Source organism: Pan troglodytes, chromosome 8 (assembly GCF_028858775.2).
Source record: "Pan troglodytes isolate AG18354 chromosome 8, NHGRI_mPanTro3-v2.0_pri, whole genome shotgun sequence".
Taxonomy (NCBI): Eukaryota; Metazoa; Chordata; class Mammalia; order Primates; family Hominidae; genus Pan; species Pan troglodytes.
This window is the reverse complement of record NC_072406.2, coordinates 111,442,066-111,466,860: the sequence shown is the minus strand read 5'-3', so window position 1 is coordinate 111,466,860 and position 24,795 is coordinate 111,442,066. Positions and strand designations below refer to the sequence as shown.

Below are 24,795 nucleotides of genomic sequence, written 5' to 3'. Positions count from 1 at the left end.
AACTGTTCCCAAGATAAAATAAAAAGCTAGGAGGAAAGCATATTGCTTGGAAATAGAGAACTAAGCAAAATCGTTTTATGGTTTTATGGTTTCTGCCTCACTTGTGACCTTCACCTTATAAAATATAGTGGCTTTTGCTACGTTCTTCTTCCAGGTGTGCTTGCAGCATCTTTTATTCATTTGGTAGACAGCATTGAGTGTCTCCTCTTTCTTACCTTGGTCTTGGTCACTTGGTACCAATGGAAATGTATTCCTTGGAGTAGCAGCATGAACACTACCTGGGCCTTTGTTCAAAATGCAAGATCTGAGGTCCCATCCCTGCCCTACAGAATCAGGACCTTGCGGGGTGGGGCAGGGTCCAGATAGCTGTTTTTTGTGGTTTTTTTGTTTTGTTTTGTTTTGAGACTGTGTCTCACTCTGTTGCTCAGGCTGGAGTTCAATGGTGTGATCCTGGCTCACTGCAACCTCTGCCTCTCGGGTTCAAGCAATTCTCCTGCCTCAGCCTCCTGAGTAGCTGGGACTACAGGCACATGCCACCACGCCCAGCTAATTTTTGTATATTTAGTAGAGACGGGGTTTCACCATGTTAGCCAGGATGGTCTCAATCTCCTGACCTCATGATCCGCCCACCTCAGCCTCCCAAAGTGCTGGGATTACAGGCGTGAGCCACTGCGCCCAGCCCAGATAGCTGTTTTAATGAGCTCTCCAGGTGATTCTTATGCACACTAAAGTTTGAGAAACACTGCTCTTGACATGTGCTACTCAAAGTGTGGTCCTTGGATTGGAAACATGGTATTACTTGGGAGCTTGTGAGGGAAGCAGAAATTCAGGCTCTCATCTTAGCTTTCTGAATCAGAATTTGCATTTCCTCAGTATCTCCAGGTGATTCTTATGCACACTTGGGTATCAGAAATCCTGGTCAAGACTACCCTACTTCTCTTCCCACCCTTATGATTGGAACTTTTCTATTTCCATTGTGGATTCCTTTTTTTTAATCCTCACCTACAGATAAATATATCTTAAAGACTCCGACTCGTGATTCTCGACCCTGGCTACACGTTGGAGTTACATACTGATGCCTGTGTCCCACCCACAGAAATTCTGATCTAATTGATCTTGGATGAGGCTGGGAAACTGGAATGTTTAAAACTTCTTCAGGTGATTCTAATGGGCACTTGCAGTTAAGAACTTCTGCTCCTGTCCTTGATCTTCTGCTCATCTCTCTTGCTGATTAAAGATCCCAGCAAAGCCTATTAATTTAAATATCACAATCACCTCTTTACTGAGAACTGGATTTATATCTGAACATAGGTTTCTATTTTTTTATTTTGAGACAGGGCCTCACTCTGTTGCCCAGGTTGGAGTGCAGTGGTGCAATCTCAGCTCACTGCAACCTCCGCCTCCCAGGCTCAAGGGATCCTCCCACCTCAGCCTCCTGAGTAGCTAAGACAACAGACTCAAGCCAGCAGGCCTGGCTATTTGTTTGTTTGTTTGTTTGTTTTTGTAGAGATGGGGCTTTGCAATGTTGCCCAGGCTGGCCTCGAACTCCTGAGTTCAAGCAATCTGCCCACTTTGGCCTCCCAAAGTGCTGGGATTACAGGTGTGAGCTACTGTACCTGGCCTCGATGTCTATTTTGAACACCCTTCCTGTTTTAGATATTTTGCCTGAGCTGTCCTCTTGTCAAAATCACTTACCCAAATAGGAACTCCTAATCTTCAAGACACATTGCCCCTGCTCTTCCTCCGTCTTCACTACAGTAAATGATACCATTAACTCTAGTTACCCTAAGTCATAACCCAAGAGTCATCTTTTATCTTTCCTTTATGTCAATTTAGAAAAAAATCCCCACATTCTTTCAATTCTTCTTCCTTTATTCTTTTAACAAGTACTTACTGAATGACTACTACATGCCGAGCGCTCTTCTAGGCACTTGAAATGCAGCAATGAGCACAATGCACAAAATCATTTTCCTCCTGCAGCTTACACTCTTGTAAGTAGAGGTAAGAGATAATAAAGCAAATACATATCTAAAATATATAGCATAAGGCTGGGCGCCGTGGCTTAAGCCCATTATCCCAACACTTTGGGAGGCTGAGGCAGGAGGACTGCTTGGGCCCAGGAGTTTGTGACCAGCCTGGGCAATGAATCAAAACTTCATCTTTACAAAAAATTTAAAAAAATTTAGCCAGGTGGAGTGGTGCATGCCTGTAGTCCCAGCTGCTTGGAAGGCTGAGGCAGGAGGATTGTTTGAGCCTAGGAATTTGAGTCTGCAGCTAGCAATGATTGCACCAATGCACACCAGCCTGGGTGACAGTGAGATGTTGTCTCAAAAAAAAAAAAAAAAAATATATATATATATACACACACACACACACACACACACACATCATATATATAAAAATATATATATAGCACAGTGCTAAGGGGAAAGCGAAGCAGGGAATAGTGATGAGGGAGTGTGTGGGAGTGAGAGAACAGGTGTTACAATTTTAGGGAAGGGAGACCGGGGATGAACTCCCTGAGGTGATGTTTCAATAAAGCCCTGAAGGCGGTGAGGTAGGGAGCCCTGTGGAGATCTCTGCAGTAGAACAGGGTGTAAAGGTCATGCATTGGGAGTGTAACTGATGTGCTTAAGGAATGGCAAGGAGGCCAATGCGGTGGCTGTAGAACGTGGGAGAGGAAAGTAGTGGGAGCCAAGGTCAGGGAGTTGAGGGGTAGGGGAGGTGCCAATGTGATAGAGCCAGGAAGGCCTTTGTAAGGACTTTGGGTCTTACTCTCAGTGACATAAAAACAAGCCATTGCAACATTTGTGTGTGTGTGTGTGTGTGTGTTGCAAAAAGGTGACGTGATCTGACTTATGTTTTTGTTTTGTTTTGTTTTTTTTGAGACAGAATCTTGCTCTGTCCCCCAGGCTGGAGTGCAGTGGTGTGATCTTGGCTCACTGCAACCTCCGCCTCCCGGGTTCAAGCGATTCTCTGCCTCAGCCTCCCAAGTAGCTAAGATTACAGGTGCCTGCCACCATGCCAGGCTAATTTTTTTGTATTTTTAGTAGAGATGGGGTTTCACCATCTTGGCCAGGTTAGTCTTGAACTCCTGACCTCGTGATCCACCTGCCTCCGCCTCCCAAAGTGCTGGTATTACAGGTGTGAGTCACCGTGCCTGGCTGACTTATATTTTAAAAGGAACTCTAGCTGCTGTGTTTTTTTTTCCTTTTAACTTTTATTTTAGGTTCGGGGTATATGTGCAGGTTTGTTATCTAGGTAAATTCGTGTCACAGAGGTTTGGTATACAGATTATTTCATCACCCAGGTACTAAGCATAGTACCCAATAGGTATTTTTTTCTAATCCTCTCCCTCCTCCAGTGCCTGCTGTTGCCCTCTTTGTGTCCACGTGTTCTCATTATTTAGCTCCCACTCATAAGTGAGAGCATGCGGTATTTGGTTTTCTGTTTCTGTGTTCATTTGCTAAACTGCTGTGTTAAGAATAGACATAAGGCCGAGTGCAGTGGCTCACGCCTGTAATCCCAGCACTTTGGGAGGCTGAGGCAGGAGGATTGCTTGAGCCCAGGAGTTCCAAGATCAGCCTAGACAACATAGTGAAAGCCCATTTCTATAAAAAATTAAAAATATTAGCTGGGCATGGTGGCTGACACCCGTAATCCCAGCTACTAAGGAGGCTGAGGTGGGAGGATCACTTAAGGAGTGTGTTTGGCAAAAAGAGTAGGAGCTCAGTTTTGGGCAGGTTTAAGTTTGAGATGTATTTTAGACTTCTAAGTGGAGATGTTCAGTGGCAATTAAAAATGTAAGTCTGGAGTTCATGTTGATAAGTTTGGGAGAATGAATGAAATAATCGAGGGAATAAGAGTAGACAGAGAAGAGATCAATTTCTGAGCCCTGAGGCACTGTAACATTTAGAGGTCATAGAAATGCAACATTCATGGGACAAATATTTGAGCATCTGCTATGGGTAGGCACTGTGCCAGGTGCTGAAGATACATCTGTGGATATGATGTAGGCAGAACCAGTAAAGGAGACTGAGGAGGAGTGTTCACATGTCATGAAGTCTAAGAGATTTTTTTCCTCCTCTAATTCAAAGTGTCCTTAATTTCTATGCCCTCATCCCATCTTGGACAACTGCACCAATATCCTAACCATTCATCCTTTTGGTTTTTCTAGCCCTAATACATCTTGTACACTAAAACCAGATTAACGATCCCCCAAATACTGCATTTGTGAGGTTACTCCCCATCTCAATCACATGTAGGAGGATCATTTAAGACTAAGCAGGATCATTTCTGAACTCTTCTTCCTTGCATTAAAGGCTCCTATGATTTTTTGGTATTTTTTTTTTTTTTTTGCCTTATTTCCCACTACTATGTCAAAACGTATTGTTTTTAAAATAGCTGGTCCAGAGGCAATGCAGAATCAAGGGTGGTGGCTCATAATCCCAGCACTTTGGGAAGCTGAAGCGGGAGGATCACTTGAGGCCATGAGTTCGAGACCACCCTGGGCAACATGGTAAGACCCCCACCTCTTAAAAAATTTTTTTTAAATTAAAAAATATAAAAGAAAACAAAAATAAAATAACTGCTCCAAGAATACTCCGCCAATAAATGGTGAAGCCAAAATTGAGCCCTGGTTAGGATTTCTGGAAAGCTTCAAGACCCAACCAGAAAAATCTGGATACATTAAGCTCAGCCCTCTCAGATACAGAACTGGTCTTGGAGACTGCCTGGGCGGTCAGTTTGACTCTCTCTCTCCGGGTTCAGCCTAACCATACCCAGAATCCCCTGCTTAAAAATCACCATGGTGACCCAGAGTGATTTGGCTATGCTTTGGCAGATGCTGTCATTCTCAGGTCACAAACCAACCTCAGATATGAGGATGATACATTGAAAGGCAAACAGGGCCAACTTTAGTCATCACTTAGTTCTGGGCCAGCCAGGGAGTGTGGTCAAGCTAGGCTAGTCCCTGGAAGAAGAGAGATATGTGGACTCTCAGGGGCACTATTCGAAGTAAGCTAGATACCTGAGATAATCTTAAAATCCACGCTTTTGAAGGTTTTCATTGCAGCTGAAGACAGCCTACAGATTCGTCAGTGTTCTCCATATCATTTTTTATCTAAACCAAGCTGAATCCTGAGACTCCATTTCCTAGTTTTTGCCATAGTAGTTTCTGTAATACCTACTGTACATTGGGTGCATATGTTACCTTTGGTCTTCATAATATCTCTGCAAAAGGGGGGTTGTTATTACTAATATGTAGATGAGGAAACTGAGACTTGGAAAAATAAAATGACTTATCCAAGGACAATATTAGTATGTGATGGAGCCAGGAACAACCCCAGGTCTGTCTGCCTCTTGACCTTGTGCACTTTCCAACACAATGCGGACTCCACATTGCAGGCCAAATCTCAGGTTTACTGTCTCTGACGTGTTAAGAGCAATGGGCACATATTCTGTAAATGCCTGGAGGCTGCAGGAAGGCATGCTGAGCTAATGCCCGGCACCTCCCTAGTGATTAGCAAGGGAGGAGAACGGCTTTGAACTGGGAAGGGGAAAGGAGTCACAATTCCACCTCTTTGCTACACTTCTGCCTTCAAGTCCAAGCCTTCTTATGTTTAGCCTGATATTTTATTTTGGTAGACTGCTTGGAGCTTTGAGGAGTTTTGTTTATATGGCTGTGTTATTTGTTTATATGGTCAGGTTTTTTTATTTGCCTGAGATGTCTGAGGAAGGGCAGAGTGATGGGGGAGGAAACTGAATTCTAACTGATGACAGGATAAAAGAAATGGAAGGAACCTCCTACGGTCCAATTTTCATCCCCTGGGCCCTACCCAAAGTAAACAGCTTTCAATTTTGTTTTCTTATTATATACAGTTTTACATGGGCTGGATCAGAGAGAGAAAGGACTTGTTATACAAGATGACTAACTGTATAAAATTCATTTAACTAGATGAGGGAGGTAAGAGGCAAATGGTGGAGTCTCTTTAGGGCTATACTGGAATTGTCTTCAGCCTTCACAGTAAACTCACAATGTAGTATCACTACTCCCCCCCACCCCCACCTTTTTTTTTTTTGAGACGGAGTCTCGCTCTGTTGCCTAGGCTGGAGTGCAATGGCATGATCTCAGCTCACTGCAACCTCCAACTCCCGGGTTCAAGTGATTCTCCGGCCTCAGCCCCCTGAGCAGCTGGGATTACAGGCACCCGCCATCATGCCCAGCTAATTTTTATATTTTTGTAGAGATGGGGTTTCACCATGTTGGCCAGGCTGGTCTTGAACGCCTGACCTCAGGTGATCCGCCCACCTTGGCCTCCCAAAGTGCTGGGATTACAGGGGTGAGCCAGCACACCTGGCCTATCTTCCTTCTTCTTAAAAGGGGAATAGGCCGGGCACAGTGGTTTATGCCTGTAATTCCAGCACTTCGGGAGGCCAAGGCGGGCTGATCACCTGAGGTCAGGAGTTCGAGACCAGCCTGGCCAATATGGTGAACCCCATCTCTACCGAAAAAAAAACAAAACAAAAATTAGCTGGGCATGGTGGCGGGTGTCTGTAATCCGAGCTACTCAGGAGGCTGAGGCAGGAGAATCGCTTGAACCCAGGAGGCAGAGTTTGCAGTGAGCCGAGACCATGCCACGGCACTCCAGCCTGGGCGACAGAGGGAGACTCCATCTCAAAACAAAAAAACAAAACAAAACAAAAAAGAAGGAAGACAAGTCTCAGAGTGATATAGTGACCTGCCCCAGTCGTAGCTAGTCAACGAAGGTGCTGGGATCTGAGTTCAGGCCTCTGGGACCCTCTGTCTGTGTCCATGGCTCCATGGTCTGAGGTGGCAAGTCAGACGTGTGAGTTCTGGTTCCACCTCTGTCACTAGCATTGAGCAGGACACTTCTGTCTTTAGATCTCTGGTGCTGCATATACAAAATGAGGATAAAAAATGCTGACCTCACATTTATGGTGGGCACACAATGAATTACTAAACTGGAAATTTTGTTTATATGGCTGTGATATTTGTTTATATGGTCATTAAAAAACATTTGCCAATAAATAAACGTAACACCTTTGCAACTACAAGGGATTATCATTTCTCTTTTTAGTATTTGTCCTTTCCGTGCCTCAGTTTTCTCAATCATAAAAGATGTGCCGGGCGGTCACGGTGGCTCATGCCTGTAATCCCAGCACTTTGGGAGGCCGAGGTGAGCAGATCACCTGAGGTCAGGAGTTTCAGACCAGCCTGGCCAACATGGTGAAACCCCATCTCTACTAAAAATACAAAAATCAGCTGGGAGTGGTGGCAGGCGCCTGTAACCCCAGCTACTTAGGCTAAGGCAGGAGAACTGCTTGAAACCGGGAGGTGGAGGTTGCAGTGAGCCGAGATTGTGCCACTGCACTCCAGCCTGGGCGACAAAAGTGAGACTCCATCTCAAAAAAAAAGAAAGAAAGAAAGAAAAAAAAAGATGGGACCAGGTGATCACCAAGGTTCCATTTCTGGCTCTAAAATTCTATGCTTTTATAAGTCTAAACAGTTCTGGGCTACAAAACAGTTTGGTTTTACAGGATACTTCTTTGCAATGATATATGCCAGAATTTTAACAGTGCTGTTAGAGCCTCTTGTGTTTATAAAGGGCTCTGAGCTCCTAATCTTTGTATCTTAATATTTGAAAGCCTCCTTTGGAATGAGATGAGAAACAGTTACCTTGACACATACTAGATTTTTGTTGTTGTTGTTGTTGTTTTTAACTATACAATCAAGTGAAATCATTCTCTACCAAATCAGGAAGAGAAACACAAAAATGTTATTCTACCAATCCTGCAGCAACCGCCTTGATTTGGAAAAACAAAACTGTCCCTTTCTCTAGCTTAAAAAAAAGGCTGTACTTTATAGTAATTATCCTGCTCTATTTTATCAGAAATAATCAACACCTTTATCACAAAATAACTTCTTGAGCCACTAAAAGGCAATTATAAAAAAGCCAACTGTGTCATCCAGAGCACCATGGTAACCAACATCACTAGGGCATGAAAAAATAGTTGTTCGTCACTAGAATCTAAGCCAGTTGGTGGTTTGGCTTGCTAAGCAACACTGTAAAAATAGCAGAGTAACAACCCATTATCTGGAGGTCTGACTTCCCACTGTTTTGAATACGGTCCCAGAAAGAACTGTCCCAGGTCTCTCCATTGACTCCCTACCCTAGGCTTACAGTCAAAACCTAACTAATCATTTAACCAACAAGTATTGATTGAAGTATACTACATATCAGGCACATGATTCTCAACATGGTATTCACTTAGTTTATCAGTGAAACAGAAACTGTAAGTGAGATAAACACAGGAAGAGTGGTTTTGTGGAGAACGGTGGGGCAGGGATTTGCTGGAGGCAGATTCAAAGAGAACTAACAGCTGTCAGCCAGAGGACAGAAAAAAATGTAAAAAATAGGGAATACAGCATAAAATAACTACACTCTCATGATCATGATCCTGCGTCATCAAGAAAAGATTAAGTTATATTTAGAATCCTTTGTTAAGAAAGGCAGGAATGGGTATAAAACATTTTAGAAATATCACCATCAAAAATGGTTAAAATATACAGTTTTAGCATTTGAAGGAAACAAAATTATGTTTGACAAATATCTTCGGCTGCCTAGCTCCCCATTTTGCTGGAAGAAAAGCAGCATTATGATAATGGCTTTCCCAGCGTTCAGACACAGTGTCGGCTCCCTCTCTGCCTTTCTTTTTCAGCTCAAACTCCTGCCTCAGCTGGAACACTCTTCCCTTCATAATTGCTTAGCAGGGTCCTTCTCCTTCTTTAAGGCTGAGCTGAAATTCCACTTTCTCAGAAAAGTTTTCTCAGATCACCCAGGGACTATTTCTCCCTTCCCTTTTCACCCACAGATGTTTTCTGGATTCCCTTGCCTGTACCCCAGGCTGCCTCTTATCATCATTTCCATCATGGCCCTTCCTTCTTTCTCGTTCCTGGAGGGCAGGGTCAGCACTGCATTTATATCCATGTCTATCTGCCGAGCCCTGGTACTCAGTACATGCTACTGAACTGACCTGCCCAGACGATGTTGAGAGTCACTGGGGGAAAACAGGAGGGTGGCTGGCAGAGGTGGCACTTTCCCTCCTGGATGTCACACAGCCCAGGAGCCCAGCATGGCACCCATGCTGGCCCTCCTTCCTCAGGGCCTTTGCATGTCTGTTCCTGTCTCCTGGGAAGCTCTTCCTCTGATGAACTCCTTCTCACCGTTCTTTAGGATTCAGCTCAAATACCACTTGGCGAGGGAGAGTCTCTTTACCTATAAGACCAAGTCTATCTATTATATGTTCAGAGCTCCCTATACTTTTTCTTCAACTCACTTAGGACAATTTGTAATTATTTATTGCTTGGTGTCGCCTACTCGACTGCAAGCCCTAGGAGGGCAGGAATGGTGTCTGTCTTGTCCACACTGCATCCCCAGTGCCTAACACAGGCCTGACAGAGAATGGCCATTCAATACAGGCAGGCAGGCAGGCAGGCAGGCAGGAAGGAAGGAAGCGGGGAAGGAGAGAAAGAGAAAGAAAAGAAAAGAGAAAGAAAGAAAGAAAGAAAGAGAGAGAAAGTAAGAAAGAAAGAAAAGAAAGAAGGAAAGAGAGAGAAAGAAAGAAAGAGAGAGAGGGAGGGAGGGAGGGAATGAAGGAGGGAAGAGAGAGAAAGAAAGAAAAGAATTGAGGAGAATCCCATTTTGAAAAGGAATATAACAGTAGCAAATAAAAAGAGAATTTAGAGTTGTTATTGAAGGTCCCAGAATCCCCAAACATGGGCCTAGAAGGAACTCGTTTTAAGACAGTACTACTAGGAAAACCCACAGACCTTCCTTGGAGACACCCAAATGCTGTAAGGGAGCGAGAAACACAATCAAATGTATTTGGTAGCTAAAAAATGGAATTGAGATGAGCTATGATATTCTTCAAATAAAAGAATACTCACAAAGGATGATAAATGGAAAAAATGGAATTTAACTGCAGCCTGTGGGATTTAGTTAGATAAAAAGACAAGTTTGACAATGAAGGCTGGTATGGCCTGGGAAAGATAACTAAATCTGAAAAAAGTGTGAATGAGATTCTCTCACAGGTTTTTTCAGTGCCCCTTCCAGTTCAGATTCTATTGTTACCTGGCATTTCTTTTGCCAGGCTGGAAAAAAATGAACATAACAACATTATAACAATGACAATGAAAATGTTTAAAGGAAAAAACCCCACAAGTTTATCATCTTGAATATTATTCTCACTTTTTCATTTCCTTTCATTCTTTCTCTCTATATACAATGGACTACACTTGGTTTACTGTTTGCTCTATTGTTTAGAAAGTAAGCATCTCATTACAAATTTTACTAATTATTATTTAGCAACATTTAACACATTTTAAAAACGTAATACATCTATTTATAACAGTGAAATGTAACTGTGAATGAAAAAATTTATTTTCTTTTATGGAAGACAAAGAATATAGCACTAATGTTTTGGCAGGTATAGAATTAAGCAATGGAATGGTTATTCTTCCTGCAAAAATAGCTACGGTCAGCATTTGGAGTGTAAAGTAAAACACTGGCATTTTGGACTAGATTATTCTGCAGTGAAAAGGTCACATTGTGTGTCTGGGCCAGGAACACTTACTGGCTGGTTGGAATACTTTAGGCCAGAGGTCCCCAACCTTTCTGGCACCAGGGACAGGTTTTGTGGAAGATGATTTTTCCATGAACTAGGGTGGGAGGGGGCACAGTTTGGGGATGGAACTGTTCCACCTCAGATCATCAGGCATTAGATTCTCACAAGGAGCACGCAACCTAGATTCCTTGCATATGCAGTTCACAATAGGGTTCTCGCTCCTAATGCCCCAGCTGATCTGACAGGAGGTGGGGCTCAGACAGTAATGCTTGCCCACTGCTCACCTTCCACTGTGTGGCCCAGTTCCTACCAGGCCACAAACTGGTACCATTCTGCAGTCTGGGGGTTAGGGACCCCTGCTTTAGGCAACAGACCACTTGCAGGAAGACCAAAGATGGAAGAGGATATTTTTAGCTCCATAATGTCTGCCTAGCTCACCACTGTATTCCCAGAGTCTAGTGTAATGCCTGGCCCAAAGCAGGAATTCAAAAAATGTTTACTGAATGAATCAATGAATAAGCAAAGACTGAGTATGGATTGTGCAGTAGGCTGTGTTACAGCCATGCTAGCGTACAGGTGGAGCAGCCTAGCATACGTGGGTTGTGCTCTTTTGTTTGCAAAGATGGTGTTACTAGCCCAGCAAAGCTAAATTGTTTAATTGAGTTAAATGTCAGTCAGTGCTGTATTACTCAGAAGCTTTGACTTCAGAACAAAGCTTTATTCCTTTCCCCTGTTGTCTATACAGAACTCAGTGTCTCCTAAAAGCAATCCAATAATAGAGTAGTAAATTTAAGAAGTATGATAAATCTCTACGGCTCCGTTTTTAAAATTAGTCTTCCCAAATTATAGCACTCAACCCTGAGGAAACTATAGCAAAAATACCACCCTATAAGAAAATCACTCTTAAGATTAGAATGGGACATTTGATTTGTGCTTGATGGCAGGACAATGGGTTTTTCCTTTTGTTTTCTTTTTAAGAATTTCATTAAGATTGTTATTATGTGCAATATATTTTTAATATGACAAAATATTGAGTTACTATTTCAGGACAGTGGGATGATTATCCTCATATGATTTTCATACTTCTTTTTTCTACTATTCTATATTTAAATTTTTTCTGTATAAATTATAGAAACATAAACTTCAGTAAAAAATTTATAAAAGCAAAATATGACTGGGTGCAATGGCTCACACCTGTAATCCTAGCACTCTGGGAGGCCGAGGTCGGCGGATTGCCTGAGCTCAGGAGTTCGAGACCACCCCGGGCAACACGGTGAAACCTCGTCTCTACTAAAATACAAAAATTTAGCCGGGCATAGTGGCACATGCCTGTAGTCCCAGCTACTTGGGAGGCTGAGGCAGGAGAATCGCTTGAACCTGGGAGGCGAGATCACACCACTGCACTCCAGCCTGGGCGACAAAGTGAGACTCCATCTCAAAAAAAAAAAATGCCACCTAGTCATAGTTATTGTATCCTCCATGTTCCCATTGCATTTTTGCATTTCTAGTATAGCACTTTCATTTTAATGCTTTATGTACCAAGGTCTGTCTTACCCATATCCTGTACTTATATACTGAGACATGACTTGTAAATTCAAGGTCACTGGAAGTCATGGGAAAGGTGAGTGTCCAGCTTGCCTTCTAGCTTTGCAAAGGGAAGTGCTATTCATCCACCATGCTTTAGGCTCTTTGGGAACAGAGATTTTATCTCATACCCCTAACTCTTAGCACAGTGCTTTACATGTGAAAAGAAATTGTTGTAATAAATATTAATAGATGTACCTAAAGAAGCTGAGAAACAATAGATGCAACACTTTTCTTCTAACACTAACAAACTTATAAGTTTGATTTGTTCTGCTGCATAGTCCAAAATGATTTAATTCATTTTCTAGTGCTCTGCAGATCTCTTCCATTATATTAAAGTTTAACTCCTTAAGTCATCCATTCAGTCCTTAAACAAACATTCATTGAAAATTTACTATGTGTCATATCCATCGTTAGCTGCTGGAGCTACAAAGATAGATAAGAGTTTTGCCCTGGAGATGCTCATTATATGGGTGGGAGGCACTTATAAACAAACACTGATAGTACAGCTTGTTAGTTCAATGATTGAGATATGCACATAAAACAATGAAGCTGGCCAAAATATCTATTTTTGTATTTTGGGGTTTACAGGAGAAGTCTCCCAAAGGAGGAGGCCCCTGAGCTGAGTGTCAAAGAGCTGGCAATGAATTAGTCAGGCAAAGCATATTCCTGACAGAAGTGCAGTGTGAATAAAGGGACAAAGGCAAGAATAGCACAGTGCACCACAGAGTTCAGCATTGCTGGAGGGTAAAGCTGTGGCAGGGAGTGGTGAGCGATGAGGCTGGAGGGGAGGGCAGGAAGCAGGTCATGAGTGCATTGCTGGCTGCCTTACCAGCTTAGCCTCTCTCCCGTAGGCAGCGGGGAGCTGCAGAAGGGTTTTAAGCAGTGACATTACTGGAGATTATTTTAGTGGCACTAGAGAGAACGAATTTGAGGGAGACAAAAATGTGAAAAAGTGTAACTTCTTAGGAGGCATTTGCATAAATGAGTAATAGACTTGTGTTTATATTTAATAATCATAGCTAACATCTACTTAGTACTTATATGACAGGTAGTAAGTAAGCATAATGCAATAGTCTTAATATTTCACACAATCTTATGAGTAAATATAAGTATTATTTTCATTTTACAGCTAATGAAACAGACATAAACAGTTAAGTAATTTGCCCAGGGCCAGTATCAACCCAGGCATTCTAGTAAGTCTTATGTTCTTTTTTTGAGACAGGGTCTCATTCTGTTGCCACTGGAGTTCAGTGGCATGATCTTGGCTTACTGCAACCTCCCTGCCTCAGCCTCCTGAGTAACTGGAATTACAGGTGTGCACCACTACTGCCCGGCTGATTTTTGTATTTTTAGTAGAGACGGGGTTTCACTGTGTTGGCCAGGCTGGTCTCTAACTCCTGACCTCAAATGATCCACCTGCCTCGGCCTCCCAAAGTGCTCGGATTACAAGCGTGAGCTACCACGCCTGGCCAAATCTTATGTTCTTAATCACTATCCTGTTTGTTTAATTTCTGTTTCCTGTATTAGAGTGAAGCTCTATGGAGACAAGGACTATGTTGATGATGTTCTCCACTGTGCCAACACAACTATTTGTTGAATAAAATCAGTGAATAACCTAAGTGGAACAAATAGTGGATTAAATTATGTACAGATTTAAGAAATCGCATGCACTGCTTAACTATGGAGACACTCTCTGAGAAATTCATTGCTAGGCAATTTTATGATTGTGTGAACATCATAGAATGTACTCACACAAAACCTAGAGGATATAGTGTACTACACACATAGGCTATATGTTATCATCTATTGCTCCTAGGCTATAAACCTATAGAGCATGTTACTGTGCCAAATACTGTAGGTAATTGTAACACAATGGTAAGTATTTGCGTATCTAAACATAGTAAAGGTAATGTGTTGCCTTAAGATGATGTTAGGTGTTATGACTGCTAGGACATCACTAGGTGACAGGAATTTTCCAGCTCCAATGTAATCTTATGGGATCACCATCATACATGCAGTCCATCATTGACCAAAATGACATGACTGCAGTTGGATGCAATATTGGCATTCAATTATTTGGTCAGCTTTGGTGATTGTTATGGACTGAATGTTTGTCTTCCCACAAAATTCATATGTTGAAGCCTAACGACACCCAGAGAGGCCTCTAAGGAAGTATAGTAGTTAAGATTAAATGACGGCATAAGGGTGGGCCCTAATCCAACAGGATTGGTGTCTTTCTAAGAAGAGAGGACCAGAGCCTCTTGCTGTCTGTGGACAGGCACTGAGGAAAGGCCATGGAGAGAAGGCACCCACATGCAAGCCAGGAAGAGCGTCCTCACCAGAAACTGAGTTGGCCAAAACCTTGATCTTGGATGTCAAAGCCTTGAATTGCGAGAAAATAAATTTCTGTTGTTTAGGTCACCAGTCTATGCTATTTTGTAATGACAGCCTGTGCAGACGACAATGATTAATAGGATGAGGTGAATGCAAAGGAAAGCTTTCTAGTCTGGGAGACTAAAGGGACAAGTGGTGCCACTTACTGGGGACAGAGGCCCATGAAGAGGAAGAGGAGAGATTTGCTGGGATCAAGGAACAACATTAATTATTCCGTACATAGGGTTCACCTCACTCAAACATAGAAATATAGAAGTTAGGTATTTAAAACCATTTATTCAATAAATGGTTATACATCCCCTAGCCATGGCGGTCACTATACTTGTCCTGAGAATACAAAATAAGTAAGATTCATTCTCTGTCCTCAAGGAACTTACAGTCCAGTGGTGAGAAATATTGTTGCCTTTTGTAAACCTCACACTCTAGTGTGAAAGACCATTTTCCTCTTCCCCACTTCTAAAGACTTGCAACTCATAAGAAGTAAAAAGATAAAATCCCATATCATCACCTGTAACTGCAGAGTTGTTTAAGATTGGACAAGAGAAGGTATATAGAAATGTTTTATCAAGTGCAATATGCATGTTAGCAATTACTGTAATTATAAAGCTACACTACTAACCTGCAGAAACTGGAGGTGAATCAGCCATGGGCAGCAATCAGAGGTGAAAAGGCAACCTTTGAACCCTGTGGGTGGCAGGAATTCCAGGATGGAGGAAGGAATAAGACAGGTGTAGCAGGGAAAGAACAGGCTTTCGGGTCCTACAGATGTAGTTCACATCACAGTTCAGTCAGTTATTAGTTATGGAAAGTTGTACAAGTCATGTTATTGATCCGAGCTTTAGTTTCTTCATCTGTTAAATGTAGTTAATGACATCTACCCAGGAGGGTTGTTCTGAGTATGTAAAGGGCCTGGCATGGTGCCTGGAAGAACTGTTGGTGCTCAATTAATGGTAACTGTGGCTCCTATTAATATCATCATTTTCCTCTTCTACCTTCGAAGGGATTTGTTGGTGGTTACGTTACTTGAGAAGCAAGAAAGTAAGGAAAATGGAAGAGCTATTAAAGACCTGCTTTAAAATTATTTTTTTCTTATTTATTTATTTATTTTGAGACAGAGTCTTGCTCTGTCACCCAGGCTGGAGTACAGTGGTGCGATCTCAGCTCACTGCAACCTCCGCCTCCTGTCTCAGCAATTCTCCTGTCTCAGCCTCCCAATTAGCTGGGATTACAGGTGTGTGCCACCACACCTGGCTAATTTTTGTATTTTTAGTAGAGATGGGGTTTCACCATGTTGGCCAGGCTGGTCACGAACTCCTGACCTCAGGTGATCCACCCACCTCGCCCTCCCAAAATGCTGGGATTACAGGCATGAGCCACTGCGCCCAGCCAAAAAAGTTATTTTTAAAGGTAAAGGAAAGCAGTTCAACCCAGCTTTCATCTCCACTATGTTATATGGCTTGCAGCCTGAGAACATCCACCTTGTTCATTATGTCTTATATTCTATCTTAAGTAGATCTACCAAACACTGTTAATAAGGGGTCTCTGAAGGCAATGCTTCTCAAACTTTAATGTTACATAGGAGACACCTGGCAGCTTGCTAAAATGCAGATTTTCATTCAGTGGATTTAGGGTGAGGCATAAAATTCTGCATTTCTAATAAGCTCCCAGGTGAGACTAATGCTGTTGTTTCATGGACCTTACTTTGAGGAAGTAGCAAGGCTATGAAAGGAAGTGGAAATATCTTCCTTGGCATAGTATTCTCTGTAATGGCTTGCTTCTCTTTAGTGATCTGCCTAAATACAAAGTAGCTATTAATAGAACACTAAAGGAGCTTTTTTCGACCAGGTTTAGAAATTCTGCACAGGGATTCATTTCAGATCAATATCAACTTTTTGGAACAGCTTACTATTTACAAGGCAATGTGTAAGGTGCTGGGGACATAAGAGTTGATATGACAATTCCTGCTTCAAAAGACTGCTCATTATGCCCTGTATATTGCTAACCTCCTGAGGACAGTCTTCTTGTCTCCCCTGTTGCCTAAAACTGTATAGATGTTTTAAAAATACTAAATGAGGCCAAGTGCAGTGGCTCTTGCCTGTAATCCCAGCACTTTGGGAGGCCAAGGCAGGTGGATCATCTGAGGTCGGGAGTTCGAGACCAGCTTGGCCAACATGGTGAAACCCTGTCTCTACTGAAAATACAAAAATTAGCCAGGCGTGGTGGTGCACTCCGGTAATCACAGCTACTTGGGAGGCTGAGGCAGAAGAATCACTTGAACCCAGGAGACAGAGTTTGTAGTGAGCCGAGATGGCGCCACTGCATTCCAGCCTGGGTGACAGAGTGAAATTCTGTCTCAAACAAACAAACAAACCTAAACAAATGAATGAATGAGTTCATAGGAGTTTCATTTAAAACATCTTCTGCCAGCACATAACAATGAGACACTATCTTAACTGCTCTGTATCTTAACTATCAGTTTTAAGAAGTGACTGAGTTAAAATGAGGCCATTAGGGTGGGCTCTAATCCAATCTGACTGGTGTCCTTGTTAGAAGAGAAAATTTGGACACACAAGGAGACACCAGGGATGCATACATACAGAGGAAATACCATGTCAGGACACAGTTAGAAGGTGGTGACTGCAAGCCAAGGAAAGATGCCTCAGAAGGAACCAAACCTGCCAGACACCTTGATCTTGGACTGCTAGCCCCCGGATCTTTGAGGAAATAAATTTCTGTGGTTTATGCCACCCAATGCCCGATCTAAGACCCTACTTCTGTAAGATATACAAAATGTAAGCATAATTCTAAGAGTGGATAGATGAACCTCAAGTTGCAGTGGGAACTATGAATGCAAGGATTAAGGCGAGATGGACTGAACAGGGTGAGACAGCAACCGAAAATGGACTAAAATAGCTGCCATATATACATTTCTCTCCCTTCTCATCATACCAACACAAAGTCTAGGGCTGTTCTCTCAAATCTGAGACTGAAAGTAACTTTTAGACCTTTTTCCCCCCTTCCAGGCTACATTTTAATATTTAATATGATTTCAAAATATTGTGGCAGGAAAAAGACCCCAGATTTGTTTGTATTCAAAGTTCTAAAGATTATTTATGATGTTAAAGTAGTGAGATTGAATTTTCCCTTCCCTCCCTCCCTCCCTCCCTCCCTTCCTCTCTCTCTCTTTCTTTCTTTTTTGAGACAGGGTCTTGCTCTGTTACCCAGGCTAGAGTTCAGTGACACAGTCATAGCTCACTGCAGCCTTGGGCTCAAATTATCATGACATTAAATTTTTGACAAAAAATTTATACAAAATGCAGTTAAATGAGAGTACTGCTAGCCATTAGGAAGCTATATCTGAAGGCTGAATCTGAAGTCAAGGGATTGATTTTTTTGGTTTTTGTTTTTAATAAACATTCCAACTCATATCAGATGAATGCCTCCTTCAAAGGAGTCATTCTGGGAAGTTCTACACTTATTCTAATTATGTCCCTGTTTTCAAATTATGATGTCTGGAGTTGCTTTCAGGGTTTGGGAGATAGTCTTTTGAATGCTCTCAGTGTTGACTCTTGAAAGTAGATTTGATTTTAAAAAACAATCAAGGGTTCTGGGCCAAATCTGGTGAACTAGGGGGGCGGTCAAACTGTGTAATGCCAAGAGGGGTGACTCTAATGTATCCAGGCTGATTTTTCTTGAGTGAATTTGTAGTCATCAGAAGGCACTTTCTGAAGACAAACTCAGACATGAAGTAAACATGTTATAAGCATGACATCAAGCTTGAGTTTGGGGAGGAGAGTTGGAAGATGGTGACTGCGCTGAAGGAAACCCCACTCATTTGGGTATGCAAGTTTTCTAGGATCTCCTCTACCCAGAATATTTCTTCAGGTCCAGATCTATCCTATTTCACAGGACCACAGTTCCCAGAATTACAAGGATCCTACTGCCTTAGTCAACTTTTAACCCCCAACCTGTGTACTTCCCTCCCCCCCGGGCAAAGACAGGGTCTTGCTCTTTTGCACAGTGGTGGGATTACAGCTCATTGCAGCTTTGAACTCCTGGCTCGAGTAATCCTCCCGCCTCGGCTTCCCAAAGTGCTGGGATTAGAAGCATGAGCCACCGCGCCCCTGGACCTGAGTACTTGATATGTGTGCAATCAATACCTGATGGGAAATTAAGTATGGGGAAGAACGTCTAAGGTGTCTGGGTTTAGTCTACATAATTCAAAAGGCAGAAGAGCTAGGAGGATTTGGAGACACAAATTCTGCTCCATATGAGGAAACATTGTCAGCCACTGGAGCTGTCCAGCAATGGAATTAGTTTGCTCTGTAAATAGTGAGCTTTCAGCCCTGGGAGGAGTTTAAAGCAAAGGCTGCTTGTATGGGAACCTGCAGAGGTGCCTCCTGTAATAGGTGGGGAGCTATGCAATGACCTTCAAGGGCTATCTCCCACCTACACAGTATCTGACACTTGGTAGGCCTTGGGAAAACCTGGTAGAATGGAATAAATAAGGAATATGGTGCATCTTGTGAATCAAGTAGAGAGGAAGAGGCCTGGGGCTCAATCAGGAGCAAGAAGTGAGGCAGAAGTGAGATGAAAATAGCCAGGGAGGCAAGAGGTAGAGTCTTCCTTGGGTTTTTAGTACCATAGGAGAGAAATTGCTTTGGGTACCTAGAGCCTCACGTGGTTAGGAAAGGATAATACCTTAGAAGGGGATAGGAGTTGGGGGAGAAGATAGACTACTGCTCACCCTTCTTAAACTCCTCCAGAACCGTGTCCAGTCGGGTGTCATTGAAAACACAATGCAGGGGCCGGTTGTAGAAGCGGGTGACAGTGAGGAGCGGGGTGCAGTCGTCGGGGTCCACGAAGGCCAAGTCCTTGACAAATAAAATGTCCACAATGTTGTGCCGCTGGTCACCCTCGTACACTGGGATGCGAGTGTAGCCGCTGCGCAGGATCTCGGAGACAGTGGCGAAGTCGAGCACCGCGTCTGAGCGCAGCATGAAGCAGTCTCCCAGGGGGGTCAGCACCTCCTCCACCACTTTGGTGCGCAGCTCCAGGGCACCCTGAATGATGTTGAGCTCCTCCTTCACCAGGTCACTGTAGGGGTCTGCGGCCCGCAACGTCTCCAGCAGCTTCTCCCGCGTGTAGAAAGTGCTTATCTCCTGGCGCAGCGCCCAGTCCAGCAGGCGGCCCAGCGGGTAGCACACGGGGAAGGCGGCTGCCATCAGAAGCCGGGTCAGGCACACGCTGTGCGAGGCGATGGCCAGCCCGTGCCGCGAACACACTGAGTAGGGGCAGATTTCGGCGCCCAGGAATACCGCGCCGGTGCACACGAGCGCCGGCAGCCACGGGAAGTGGATCCCCTCTTCGCTGTAGTCTTCCCCGGTGCCCCCGACGCCCGGCGGCAGCGAGGTGTACAGCCAGCCAGCCAGGGCCGCGTTGGCTCCGGCTTGGCCCAGGAGTAGGGTGCAGAGCAGATGGGTCCCCCTGCCGCGAACGGCCTGCACGCGGCGCGCCTGCTCCTGCTCGGCGGCCGAGCCGCTGTTCCGCAGCACCCGTAACTCCACCGGGTCCAGCGACAGCAGGCTCAGGCGCAGGCCGCTGAACAGGGCCGACAAGGCTAGCAGCAGGAGCGCCCCGAGCGCCCGCAGCCACGCAGGGGGCAGCAGGTCCCCGCCTGGGCCGTACAACCGCGGGCGGACGCGCAGCAGGAAGCCGCCGGCGGCGCCGTGGTGGTGCCACGCGCGCCCATCCCAGGCGCAGAGTGAAAAGAGCTTCCCGCCACCGCCCGCGCCGCCCCGCTCCGCCTCGCCCTTGCGCAGCTCCCGCACTCGCACCTGGACCAGGGCCGAGCCTGCCACGCCCCCGGGACGCAAGGGCCCCAGGACTTCCACGTCCGATGCCCAGTCACTCTGCTCCCTGCAGCGCTGCGGTCCCGGGGGGCGCGTGGGGACCGCGCTGGGGGCCACGCCGTTACCGCCCGGCGGCTCCTCGATGAACACCAGCCGCGGAGCCCAGTCGCCGGTGCCATTCTCCCCCGAGTTGAGGGTCGGTGAGGGCACCGGTGCGGCGGTGGCCGGCGGTCCTGGCTGGAAATAGACACGCAGGAGGAAGCTGGTGCCTTCGGCGGCGCGCAGGGTGCCCCCCTCCAGGGACACGCGGCCTCCAGCAGTGTCCTCGGGCCGCAGGCCCAGCAGCCAGGCGGCGGCGGCCGGGGGCCGAGGAGACAGGGAAAAGAAGAGCAGGAGCACCGCGCCTCGGCTGCAGCAGTCCCGGAGCCTGACACCCACCGCTGCTGCCGCCGCCGCGGCCGCCGCCATCCTGCACCCAGCGCGGCTGCACGTGATACTGCAGGAAGCCGAGGGAGAGCTGGAGGGAGGAGGAGCCGGAGCTGGGAACCCAGCCGCAGGCAGGTCACCACGTGTACGCCCACTGCGCGCGTGGGCTGGTGGCGGTGGGCATTCAGACTCCGCCTGGGCAGGAGGTCCCCGCTGGAGGCTGGAGGTGGCCAGGCATCACCGCACTGTGCGTAGCGGGTACACACTTCGGTATATCTGAGATGCAGCCTGAAAAGTCTGGGTTTGCAGCATGGCCTCCTACTCCAAAAGTAAGGTGCTCCTCTGCGAACTCCTACCCGGCAGTAATTCCCTGCCGGCTCCACTGCTTCCCCATTGGCCCGGGAAATTTCCCAGCTTTTCGCTTCTCCTGCCACTTGCATTCCCCCTTCTGGTCAAAAGAATATTCTGGAGTCAAGTCTTGAATATGTGAAAACTTTTAGCCTCAACTCCAGCCGACCTTTCATTATTGTAAAAATTTCTGGATTATTTAAGTTCAATTCTTAGTTAAGATCCGAATGTCCATCAATAAGAAACTGTTGAAATAAGTGAAACCACTGTGCAATGGAATACTATGCGGCAATAAAAAATAATGCGGTGGATCCGTTGTATATGTGATATGGAAAAAAATCTCCAAAGTAATTGTAGAAACAAAGTAAGGTGCAGAACAGCAAGTATAATATGCTACCATTTGTGTTAAAAGTATTTATGTATAAATTTGTACACACATACTTATATGAGATTTATTTATTTATTTATTTATTTTGAGATGGAGTCTTGCTCTGTCGCCCAGGGTGGAGTGCAGTGGCACAATTTTGGCTCACTGCAACCTCCACCTCCCGGGTTCAAGCGATTCTCCTACCTCAGCCTCCTGAGTAGCTGGGATTACAGGCGTGCGCCACCGCGCCCAGCTAATTTTTGTATTTTTAGTAGAGATGGGGTCTCACCATGTTGGCCAAGCTGGTCTCGAATCCCTGACTTCAAATGATCCGTCTGCCTCGGCCTCCCAGGGTGCTGGGATTACAGGCGTGAGCCACAGCGACCCACCGGTTACATATTTTAATTAATTTATTTATTTATTTTGAGACGGAGTTTCGCTCTTGTCACCTAGGCTGACGTGCAATGGCGCGATCTCGGCTGACTGCAACCTCCGCTTTCCAGGTTCAAGCGATTCTCCTACCTCAGCCTCCTGAGTAGCTGGGATTACATGCGCCCGCCATCACGCCCGGTTAATTTTTGTATTTTTTTTTTTTTTTTTTTGGTAGAGATGGGGTTTCACCACGTTGGCCAGGCTGGTCTCGAACTCCTGACCTCAGGTGATCCGCCTGCCTCGGCCTCGCAAAGTGCTGGGATTACAGGCATGAGCCACCGTGCCTGGCCGGTTACATCTTAATTATAGTACAATATCAAAAGCAGGAAGTTGATATTGGTGTAATGTGCGTGTATAGTTCTCTATCATTTTATCACGTGTATGGATGTATATGACCATCACTGCACTCAAAATACAGATCTATTATCACCAAGATCTGGGAGGGAGACTTTCTTATTAAATTCCTTATATTGTTTGAATTTACTCGACTATATTATTTTTATGCATTTATTTTTAAACTTTATATAGTAAAATTCACTTTTTGGTGTACTGGTCTATGAATGTTGACAAATGCATATACATGTAAACATCACAATAAAAAGTAATTCCATCACCACCACCCCCCAAATTCTCTTACTGTCCTATTGTATGTAGTCAACCCCTCCCTTCGTCTTATCCTCTGGGAACTACTGATATGTTCTCCCCTATAGTTTTCTTTTCCGGATTATCATATAAATGGAGAATACAGTCTGTAGCCTTTTGGGTTCTCCCTTCCTTTACTAAGTTAGCATAATGCATTTATGATTCATCTATGTTGTTGTGATTTTCAGTAGTTCATCCTTTTGTATGGCTGAGTAGCATTCCATTATATGGATGTGTCACTGTTTGTTTATCCATTCAATAAAGGATATTTAAGTTATTTCCAGTTTTTAGCAATTATTAATAAAGTGGCTATGAACATTTGTGTGATGGTTTTTGTGAGAACATAAATTTTTATTTCTCTTGGGTAAATTTATCATAAGTCTGTATTACATTTTAAAATATAGTAATCCTAACTACTTGGTAGGCTGAAGTAGGAGGATCTCTTGAGGCCAGGAGTTAGAGACCAGCCGGAGCAGTGTAGGGAGGCCCTGTCTCTAAAAAATTAAAAATTAAAAAAAATTAGCCAGGCATGGCGACACATGCCTGTAGTTTCATCTACTTGGGAGGCTGCAGCAAGAGGATCACTTGAGCCCAGGAATTCAAAGCTGCAGTGAGCTATAATCGCATCACTGCACTCCAGCCTGGGCAACAGCATGAAACCTTGTCTCTAAAAATAATTAATAAATTAAAAAGGAAGAGTTATTTTACATACCACCCTTGGCACCTGGGTTTAGTGTAAAATCATCCCTATGTGTGAAATCTCATTTTCCATGGCATTTGTGACATGCCATTGTCTCAAAATACACTAGATCCTGTCCACTATAAGCTGCTTTTTGCATGGGCTACTTAAGAGACAGAAGGGAGGTTTAATCTTATGAGGGAACATTGAGGCATTTATTGGAAGTATAAGGGAAGGAGAGAACTGGGGTCAACCATATGATTGTTTTTCTTCCTTTCTTTCTTTCTTTTTTTTTTTTTTATTGAGACGGAGTCATGCTCTGTCACCCAGGCCGGAGTGCAGTGACGCGATCTTGGCTCACTGCAACCTCCGCCTCCTGGGTTCAAGCAATCCTCCTGTCTCAGCCTCCCAAGTAGCTGGGATTACAAGAGTGTGCCACCACACCTGGCAAATTTTTGTGTTTTTAGTAGAGATGGGGTTTCACCATGTTGGCCAGGCTGGTCTCAAACTCCTGACCTCAGGTGATCCACCTGCCTCGGCCTCCCAAAGTGCTGGGATTACAGGCGTGAGCCACCCGCCCAGCTGATTGTTTTTCTTAAGTGCAAAAAAGTGCTTACTTCTCTCCTGAACTTAGACTTCTTTCCCTTCCCAACCTAAACTCCTCAGCACAAAGATACCTGCTATCCTAAGGGCTTTCCCAGCCCTTTTAGACCACAGAACATTATCATCATTACAATACCACTTAACATCTTTAACAAGCTTTAAAGTTATGAAGGAATTTCTTATTTATTATTCCATATACACAAGAGCCCTGGGAAGTAGGTATAATTATACCCATTTTACAGATCAGGTTAAATGACTGGTAAAACTTCTTTGGACCCTAGGTTGATGCTTCCTTTATCTGGTAGAGCTGACAGAAATAAAATGTTTAAAAAATATTAGAGCAGGAATTAAAAAACTGAAATTTCTGGTTATAAAGTATTACATGCTTATTAACAAAAATTTTAATGCAGAAGAACATATATAAAAATACACCATGACCCACCAACTAGAGATAAACACTGTTAACATTTTTTATACTACTTTTTACATTTTCTACATAGATAAGTAATGGAGAAATACATGCACACACACACACGTGCTCTCCATATAGTTACATATTTTATAATTAAATATGTATTATATATAATTCTAGTCAGCTCCTGTTACTTAACACATCAAGGGCTTTTTCCCCAATGTAATAAAAAGTCATTCATAAATGTCATTTAAATAAATCAAATATATATGTATTACATATGTATTGAGAAAGAGAGAGAACTGTAAGAATGAGCCTATTCCCAATTGCACCAGCTCTATTATTAACAAATGTTAGGCTTGGAAAATCAATCTACTTTTCTGGGCTCATTTCCTCATTCGTGAAA

General features: G+C 44.1%; 1 protein-coding gene across 6 annotated transcripts in view; it reads right to left on the bottom strand.

The window, feature by feature from the left end:
- CNNM1 (cyclin and CBS domain divalent metal cation transport mediator 1) overlaps positions 1-22,965 on the bottom strand; it is a 69,222-nt gene extending 46,257 nt beyond the window's left edge. For all 6 annotated transcript variants that reach the window (XR_010147001.1, XR_010147000.1, XM_016919080.4 and 3 more), the window contains exon 1: positions 19,376-22,965. Coding sequence is in view for 4 of the 6 variants with exons in the window: in XM_016919080.4 (XP_016774569.1) it covers positions 19,376-20,948 (1,573 nt within the window). In the remaining 2 variants the exon portion in view is untranslated. The remainder of the gene's footprint in view (positions 1-19,375) is intronic.
- Between the last annotated feature and the right edge of the window lie 1,830 nt (positions 22,966-24,795).